This window comes from Vigna unguiculata, chromosome 1 (assembly GCF_004118075.2).
Source record: "Vigna unguiculata cultivar IT97K-499-35 chromosome 1, ASM411807v1, whole genome shotgun sequence".
NCBI lineage: Eukaryota > Viridiplantae > Streptophyta > Magnoliopsida > Fabales > Fabaceae > Vigna > Vigna unguiculata.
In genome coordinates, this window is record NC_040279.1 from 6,257,592 (window position 1) to 6,267,500 (window position 9,909).

The following is a 9,909-nucleotide window of genomic DNA, read 5'->3' on the forward strand; positions in this document are numbered from 1 at the left end:
ATATTTATTCAATTTATATATACTCTCATTTATTTATTTATATTTATCTCCAGTCACATACCGGTCCTTTTTATTTATTATATTTATTTTTAGTTAAACACTGGTCCTATTTATTTATTTATACAATTATATGATTTAATATCAAAATAAAACTTATGATAAATAAAGATTTGATTTTTGTAGTTGGAGCTATAACCTTGAAGATTTAAATGAGCAGTTAGTACTCAAGATGAGATGTTCTTGAGTTACTTTGTTGGCTATGATGAGACTCAATTATCCTCACTAGTTACTACAAAATTGATCAAATCCTTTATAAAGTAAAATAAAGATCCAAGTTTTATGGATTTGAAAAGAGTTTTCATTTTATTTTATTTTATTAAGATATGTTATATTTTGATGTGATAGTTGTCTCACTTCCCTATTTTATGATTGTGTTTGAAAATAAAATCTTATAATCTCATCGTAGATGGCTGCCCCTAACATGCCTGACCCATTCGTTGTCGATATAGTAGTAGTTTCCAGGAAACGCATGGCAGACAAATGCGATAAATAATTCGATAACATTTCAAGGAATAGGAAATTCTACCATTACATCCCTAAATGCTCCAAATGCACTGATTATCCTTGAAGGACAAATTAAAGTCACTTTTTATTTACCCCCAATAGTCCAAATGAATCCTATCCATAATCTTTTTCCTCCACATGTTTAAAGACTAATATATGAGGGGAAAACTATAAATAAATAATACTTCTTCCTGTTCTAGTGTAGAAAATATAATATGTACCAAATGATGTAAATTTAATATGCATACAGTACTGTAAAATATATAAATATATGTATATGTGAATATTTAAGTATGTTATATGTTATTGTAAAATTATGTGTTAAACTTTTATAAGTATAATAGAAAATAATAGTAAAAATAAAAATAAAAATTTGGTTGTCACATAACAGGGTGGTGCTCAACGCTGAAGCTCTCGGTAAAGGTGGCGCTCAACGGTGAAAATCGCCACCTTAGCACTCTATCACATAATGGCCACTGACTTGAACTTTTTTAAAGTTGGCACTCAACATCCCTAGGCCACTGCTCAACATCATACTAGAAAATCCATGAAAATGAGAGTTTTGCTTGCTCAACTATCAATATGATATCTTCCATCCTTCATAGTTCCAACTAGTTTCAAAACACTTTCTAATGGATATCAAATTGATCAATTGCACCAACCACAAACATCTCATTTAAGCTCATACCAAAACCAACATAATTTCTAAGATAAACAAGTCACATGTGAATGTTAAATTAAGCTAAAACTAGCATACCAACCTGGAATTGCCAAAGAATACATCTTTAGATTCCCTAAATTGGATTACATACTCATAAACTTGTATAACTCAATAAAAACATTTTTGACTCAGAAAATAGAATTTTACTCTATCAACCCTTCATTTAAACCAAGAAAGCACCATTTCAAATTTTGACAACGCCACATTGGCTATTTTCTCAATGTTCATTCTATCACAGACTAAAAACCACTACCAACTAGAATCTGACTACCAATCAACCATTGAAATAAAAATTCCATACATTATCATATCTTACTTAATTCAATTAGAAATACATCAAATACTTCAAATTTTAAACAAGAATTAACATGTAACCCACAATTCAATCAGAGATTAAAGTCACGATACAAAACCTAGCTTCCCTCACTTGTGACCCAACTCAATCGCTCTGAAAACACCAAAACGTCTCTAACTCTACAGATGTTTTATCTACATACAGAAATATCACAAGAATGATCAAAACTTACCATTATGATTACTGATCAACAAAGACTTGTTAGAAGACTAAAATGACACATACAAACGGAAGAAAGCTCACATGTAAAAGAAAAATATATTGGAATCAAGAAAAGAGCAAAAAACCAACTTACTTAAACAAAGAAACTAGTCGATCCAAATTGAAGAACTCACTGCGAGGATCACCCCTACAATATCGGATCTTTAATTAAACGAACGAGAGGTGAGAACTCCTATAGAGAAGGTAGAGAACTCTAGAAAAGTGATTTGTAGAGAAATAATGTGTTTTAGAATAATGAAACTCATTTATAAAACTTCCTATTTAAACCCTTTTTAATATTAAATAACTAAAATAACTAAGTCTCACTATTTTTAAATCACTATCAATTCTAAAAGACCATTTTCTAGTTTCTCACATATTTGCTTACATTACTTTTATAAATAATTGAAGAAGTATCATGTAGTAATTAATTTTCTTGTTGTACTATTTGTTATCCATTGAAACCATAAGTTTCAAACATTTTAATGAAATAATCTCTACTTTTACTTGTATCTTCCGTATAAAGATTTAAAGATTTATGAAAAGAAATATATTTGTAATTAAGAGTAAAATTGAAATTTTATTTCTTGACAAATTTTGTCAATAATAAATTTTTAAAATATAAAAAATAGACATATATCATCTTTATTTAGAAAAAGAGACCTTTTGCACTCTTTTATAATATGTTAGAAAGTTTAACTTTTTAACTCGGGTCATGGCATCAGAAAATTAGTAAAATTTTGGTTTTCTAGAATTGAATTGTGATATGCTTTTTGTGAAAAATAGAAAAAAAAAACTATAACTTAAAGAATAAATCATAAAAGTTAAAATAAATAATAATATTTTGTTTTTAAGTTTTCAAATAATAAAATAAACTTTGAAGATTTAGAAAATTATTTAATAATAAAACTATTCGAATATTTTATTATTAAATAATTAAATTATAAAAAATTTGATTAAAACCAATTTTATTTTATAAAAATCTTCACCTATGTAGGAACCTTTCTCTAAACCTCATCTACCTTTTCTATAAGTGTCTAATAATTCATCTCATCTCTTTGAAGATCCAAGTTTACTTTAGGATTCTTATTGTTAAGGGCAACAAATTTGCTTTTTTCATTAAATTGTATAGTTTTGTCCTTTTTTTTATTAAATTTCTGGAATTTGATTAAGGTTTTTTTATCAAAATTGAAGTTGTGAATACGAATGTTTGTTTTGCTTTATTAGTGTAATTGACATAATTCTAGTGTCAATTTTGATGAAAAAATCTTGCTCCGCTTTAAGAAAATTAATGAAAAAGATCAAATTGTATCAATTCAAAAATCGGAACTAAATTAAAAATAAAAAACACTAAAGGACCAACTTAACATTTTTAGACGAAAATATGAATCAAAAGAGTAATTCAACCAAAATTCACTTTCAAAATATTGACCAAAGATCCACCATTGCATAACCACACACCATTGGACTTTTCATCCAAACAACATATATACAACATATATATATATATATATATATATATATGACATGCAACCTTTATCAAAAGTACGATGACTTTCATACCCTGAAAATATATCGATGAAAGAGACTTTAAAAGATTTAGACAAATATTACCATATATCTGTTTAATTTCATTTTTATTCATGTCTAGTTAGTTAATTGTATTTCCTTTCCAAAAATTATTATCACTTTCCATTTCCTTTTTAAATATATTTTCGGTTATCTAAAAATAATTTCTTTCTTGACTTTCAAATTCATTCCACTATTATTTACTCTACTTTTTTTTTTTATTCTAATATGTTTTACATTATATTACAAAATATATATATATATATATATATATATATAATCACTAAAAAAGTTAATTGCATAATCCAACACAAATAATTCAATTCTTCACATTAAATTATTAAATACAATAACAATAAATATTTAAAAATTATATCTTCACATTTAAATAATTAAATAAATTCAACTCCATTTCAAATATCTTATTTATAATAAATAAAACGAATTATATTTTCTTCAAAAAAATATTACAACATACAATTAATTTTGTGATCATTATTACTTCATTTATTTTCAAATTATTTCATCTACTTAAAATTATTCTTTAACTATAAAATTTAATTCAAATCAAATATCTTAAATCATCTTATTCTTTATTCTTATTTTACTATTATCTATTAATAACTTTTTAAATAAAAAAATAAAAAAAAATTATTTAAAATATCTTAAGTTACTATATTTTTATTTTCTTCTAAAATAAAATTTTTTAAATAAATTTCTATACTTTTTCTATTTTAAAATTTTATAAATTTCAATTAAAAATTCTATATTTTCCTATATTTTTAAATTTTTCTAAATAATTTTTTTAATAAATTTTAATACTTTTTTCTATTTTATGAATTTTATAAATTTCTCTTAAAATTTTGATATTTTTTATGTTTTTATGTTTTAATATTTCTACAGTTTTAAATATTTTTTTTATGTTTTATAAAAAAAATTATACATTTTCGGAAAAAAAAAACTACATATATAGGAGAAGAGTCTAGTTAAATAAATAAAATGCACGTGAGTCTTTTAATTGTGATTTAAATCACTTTTCGTAAAGAAAAAAGATAAATTTCAAAATTAGAGTATTAAAATAAGGCATTAAAAAAAACTATAACAAATTAGACAAACATGAAATGAACAAATGTTATGCATCATCCTAAGTTTTATTCCAAACAAACAAAGAAACAAAGATTGACCCTGTGAGTACAACAACAGCTGCATCAGCTTGTTTTGAACGCCAACCAAAGCTCACTTTCTTTTGTTACTTCTTTCGCATCAATACCCAGACGCCATGATATTCGTTGATGGCAATTCGTTCTCTACTCCTTCATCCTCACCATCTCAACCTGAGGTCCCTCTTTCTTCTTCTCTTTCTCTCACCCGTTTCCCTTTTCGTGATAACGAAGTGAAAAAAAAAAAAAAACATTACTAATATTTTTACTAATTGGTGGAATTCTTTGTTGGGCATGCTTTGTTTGGTATTCTCATTCTTGTTGAATTATTCTTCTGATAAAGTTTACTTGTTTTAGAAGGAGCACAATCATAGAAGAAAACTTGGGAAGTGTGAGTGAGATCCATTTTTTTAAGAAGTTTTCCGAGTCATGTCAGTTTTAGGTTTCGATGATCTAGTTTTGTAATTTAGAGTCATTCTCGTTTTTTTAAAGTTTTAGTTTTTAAATTTGAAGTCCAAAGCACACAATTCAGTCACGATTTGTGATTCGGAGTTAATTGGGTGAGATGGAGGTGGCCATAGTGGGGGATGGGTCTTTTTCAGATTGATAAAGTAGGTTGAATGGTTTACCCCTAAAGACCGAAAATCAAAGCTACCTTTTAGTTCAAAGAATTGAATTAAAAGTGTTTCAAATTTGCATCAAAAAGGCAAAAAACTGAAAACTTATTACATCCCTGGATTGGCCTTAGCTTAATCTTCTTTAGCAATTGTCTGCGTTGTTTACTGGACTGGACAACTGGGTTAAGTTTGTGGCTTTTCTTTAAATGATATTTGGACCACTGATATTTTATTTAATAGTATGATTCATTCATTAGTTTTTCTGAGAACAGAATCTAAGATGGAAAATTGATGCCATCTAAGATGAAGAAAACTGAAGGCATGGTGATAGATAAACCAGGGCAAGCTAAAGCTATCAAAAAATAAAAACAGGATAAAATTGTATTTCATTTGTGTCCTACACTTGTACAAGCCTGATTGTGCTGGATGAAGACCTTTAGCCAAGAGGGCTTTTTGAAATTCATCTGGGCCTTTCCACCTCCTCATTGGGCTTGCTAACACATGTACTGTTGTACATAACAATTTTGTTTGCATAGACTTATTACTTGACCTTCTACACTTAGGACCTCTTGTATACAAATTGCCATGTTCTTCACTAAATAAATGATGGTAACTTACACCTCAAAGGCAAAGAATAATAGAAAGCGTGTAATGATATATATAGCTTATTATTTGTTAGGCTATTGCTTGCATGATTGGAAGTTACTAGGTTTGTGATGCAAGTATAAATATGATTTTAGTATCATTTCATCACCATGTGAAGATCTGCATTTTGTGCTTATGAACAGGGAGATGACATTCTACTTGCTTTGCTGGAAAATCCCAATCTGATATCAGCCACAAGTTCTTTTAAGGCTAACTCGGAGAGGAAGTTCTTAGCATCTGATGAGTCTGGTTCAGAGAGATCAAAGTGGGTTTATATATTCCAGAAAGAATATGCTACAGTTGACCCTGCCCTCGTTGATGTAACTTTTTAACCGTCTGTAATGTCATTAAGATGTTATATATTACATGAAATGCAACCATTTCCCGTTTACTTTAGTAACGTGTAAATATATATATGCATATATATATATATATATATATATATATATATGTATATATATGCACACACACATACACATATATATATATATATATATATATATATATATATGTATATATATGCACACACACATACACATATATATATATATATATATATATGTATGTATATTTCAATTACTATGTGACTTCTGCTAATTCGCCTTCAATTGAATCTGTTATATGACATGGCAGATTATTTTCCGCCATTTTTTGTGATCTTTGATTACACTGAATAATCTGAGGAATCGGCAAATCTGCCTGTATGATTGGCAATTTATATTTCAAATCATTTTAAACAATTTTACTACTCTATTTTAAGAATGTTATTCATGTGCTTCATTTTCCTCGCATATCACTAGTTTGTTGGCACTGATGAAGCAACAACGTGTGTTGGCCTTGTTATTCGGAACCAAAAAAATGGAATGTAAGGACTGGGAATTTGTGGCTAGATTACTGTATATTAAGTTTCACAAATATTCCTTCTACCAGTTGTTCAATTTGTTTTTTTTTTTATTTCTTTTAATGCAGGACATCAGTTGCTCATATGGATTCGCCAAATATTGTAGAAATGGGCCTTTCCCAAATGTTATCATCACTTGTTGCAAACAGTTTGGAGACCGAGTTCGATGTGCTTTTCCTTCTCTTTATCTCTGCATTCTATAGTGGCTTTATGTCATCAATATGTTCAATGACTTCTTTTTGACTTAGATTATCTTCTGAAATAAAAGTTGCTTTGTCCCAACTGCAGGTGCATCTCATAGGGGGGTTTGAAGAAGTGTCACTGCAAGTCTGACCAGGGTCTTCTGCTTTGTTTGTGAATTTTCAATTTCTAGTTTCCACTCAGACAGTATAATTGTAGTTGGATCGGTTGAACTTTTGTGCAGCAGGCAAATGGTAGCGCAATATCAGAAAGCCCAGCATATTTGGATGGTTATTCCTTTCCTTTGTGTTCAAAGATTGTTCATACTCTATGGTCAAGACATGAGAAGTTTCACCTCCGAACGTTATGTGTTCTTGGGCATAATACCAGAAGAGATTCTGATGGAAACACATACCCCTTTTTCAATGGATTTGCGGTCAGCTTCTGCTTTAAACTTTTGTCATTACGTCTAGTTCATTTGCAGTATGTGATAAACCTTACTTGCCATCATTATAAAAACATATTTACTTTGTTAGAGAATTCTAGGTTCGGGGTCATAGAAGAAAGAAAAGAGATATAGATGGTGCTAAATGACCCTTATTAAATAAGAAACCACTACTTAAATCACTTTCTTAACTAACTAATTGATTTTTTAATATATTCTAAAGATATTGTAAAAGGTGTTGTACTCTTTTTTAGTGAATAATTACACATATGTTCAAACTTTTGAATGGGATCTTTGAGTTCTTCCATTCTATGCTTTCAGGTGGAGACTGCATCTGGTATAGTCATCCCAGCTATTTTTGATGGAACTTCAAGATGTCCAGATGAGATTGTCAGAAGAATACGAGTATCTGTTTCTTATGAAGATGCCAATTGGAATGAAAAGTTACTAGAAACATATGATTGTGGCTCTGACTGTTTCAAAATTGCTCCTTGTCGCTGGTAACAAATGAAATTTCTTGAATTCATTTTCAAATCTTGCATGTGGAAAATACTTGTGAAACCAATGCAGAGATAAAATAGTATAGGAAGAAATCCTGCAAAGTGAGCATTTATTAACGTATATAGAAAAATAAATTGTCCAAGGTCATTCTTGATGGTTAAAAAATCGTTTTCTTAGTGGGAAGTAATGGATTAAATATTTTCTCTGGTTTGATCTGATATTGATTTCCAAAATCCTTTCTCTTCAATTCTGATACACTTATGCTTCCTGGTCTCTTCTTATCTAGGACTCTTCGTCAATATCATATTGCTTTATCACTTCTGAATTGTTCTGATTCGGAAATTCTTTCAACGTGTTCAACTTCACCTACTGCTGAGGCGCCAGATTTTGTGGATAATTTAAGAAGGTAAAACCTATGGTTGATTCTTATTTTATATATTTCAAGCTATCATCTTATTTCAAAATTCATCATTGTCTGAAATGATGGGGACATATTATTAAAAAGAATCCTATGGTTAATAATATTCTTGATAATTCAGTTTTTAACCTAGTTCAGTGGCATCATCCAATCAATATAGGCAACCTCACCTAGTCGGATGAAAATATTGTCGTTGTTGTCTTCAGATGATGGATTTAACAGTTTTTTTGAATCATAGTTGTTCTTGAAAGATTTTATTTAATGTATACTTAAATGAACAGTCTAATTTACATTTTATTTTTTTCTGATAAAAGAAATAAAAAAGAATCTTGTTGCTGCAACTGGAAAGCTTCATCATTACCATTAATTTCAACTGTAAAACTTCAAAAGCTTTCATTCATTGCCTTGGTTAATCTTTATCTGTCTTCGGAGATGCTGAAATTGAAACTTTTGGCTCTAATTCTCTTCTCTAATGTATTCTCTTCTGTGCAAGAGTTTTTATAAGATTGTGCTTATCTGCACTTTTCTATGCAAATATATTCAAATTATTAGATTCATATTTAAATCTATGTGCAGCCTATTATTTCCCAGACTTTTTTCAATACTTGCATAAACATCACGAGATAATAGTAATAATCACATATTCAGGCAGTGGACTTATTTGATCGAGCATCCACACTGGACAGAAACCTTTCCTACGAAGCAGGCTCGCACTTTTGCTAGAAGTTCTGATGGAAAATGGATAAGGTGCTAATCCTTTTCAATAATTGGATTAGCTTGTCATAACGTTTTATTTGTCATTCATGGAAGTTATCGAATTGCAGACAAGAGGTTTATGGTGTCTTAGTTTAGTTTTAAAATAGTATAGTATGTGAAATTAGCATTGTTTCGAGAAGAAGTTCTGCTAAGGAGAACATTAGGAATCTGATTTTTCCTGAAGTTCCTAGAAACTGATAAGTGGAACAAAAATGAGGTAAAGATTAGCCATTATTTGTGAAGCTCTATCATAAGCTTAGGATATGGTAAAAAAAACATGTTCTTTAATACATTATTTCAAACACCGTTTTCTATTGATTGAAATTATTAGGACTTAAAATACTACGAGGTCCTCACTTTCTTCTGAATGTAATGCAGCTAATGAATGTGTTGAAAATTGTGTTTCAAAGATTATGTTATCATTCTGAATGTGTAATTGTTGCAAGAGAATAGCATTTGGCTTCAGCACCAGATCTAGTATCTATATTTTTACTTATCCATGAGAGCAGGTTCCCCTCAAATGAGAACATAATCAAAAGTATATTAAATTAACAATTCATGCATTCTTGATGTATTGAAGAATGCAGATGGCAATATCCAAATCACTATCACAAGGAGAAATTGAGGAATTAATTTATCACACTGATTACAAATGTGATGCTTGGCCTAGTAATAGAGATATTTCAGTCTTCACACAAGTTCTCTATTTACCCCCAAAGAGTTTGAGATTAGGATCATAGAAGTGTCACTAGGGTAGCAATCAAGCGTGTTAATCTCAAGTTTATCTAAATCGTACTTTATCCATGAAATGACTACCAAAGAAGGATTGAACAATATCAACGGCCAAGAAATATGTGAGCTGCCCTAAGTCTTTTC

General features: G+C 29.1%; 1 protein-coding gene across 2 annotated transcripts; it reads left to right on the top strand.

Annotated features, from left to right (window-relative positions):
- The first annotated feature begins 4,535 nt into the window (after nt 1-4,535).
- On the top strand, nt 4,536-9,458 carry LOC114165340 (protein N-terminal asparagine amidohydrolase). Of its 2 annotated transcripts, none has more exons than XM_028049988.1 (9): nt 4,536-4,749; nt 5,976-6,152; nt 6,633-6,697; nt 6,802-6,901; nt 7,022-7,060; nt 7,158-7,349; nt 7,680-7,858; nt 8,146-8,265; nt 8,926-9,458. In XM_028049988.1, exons 1-9 carry the CDS (start codon nt 4,690-4,692, stop codon nt 9,029-9,031), a joined length of 1,038 nt encoding a protein of 345 aa, XP_027905789.1. In that variant the 5' UTR covers nt 4,536-4,689; the 3' UTR covers nt 9,032-9,458. The 2 variants fall into 2 exon arrangements, with proteins under 2 accessions (XP_027905789.1, XP_027905792.1); XM_028049991.1 differs by having other exon boundaries at nt 7,161-7,349.
- The last annotated feature ends 451 nt before the right edge of the window (nt 9,459-9,909 follow it).

What these genes read in the sequence shown, in the direction of transcription:
- LOC114165340 (XM_028049988.1), top strand. Translation starts at nt 4,690, where the DNA reads ATGATATTCGTTGATGGCAATTCGTTCTCTACTCCTTCATCCTCACCA. An exon ending in TTGAAGAAGTGTCACTGCAA is followed by an intron (nt 7,061 to 7,157) that starts GTCTGACCAGGG and finishes ACTTTTGTGCAG; the next exon opens with CAGGCAAATGGTAGCGCAAT. An exon ending in TTTGTGGATAATTTAAGAAG is followed by an intron (nt 8,266 to 8,925) that starts GTAAAACCTATG and finishes TCACATATTCAG; the next exon opens with GCAGTGGACTTATTTGATCG.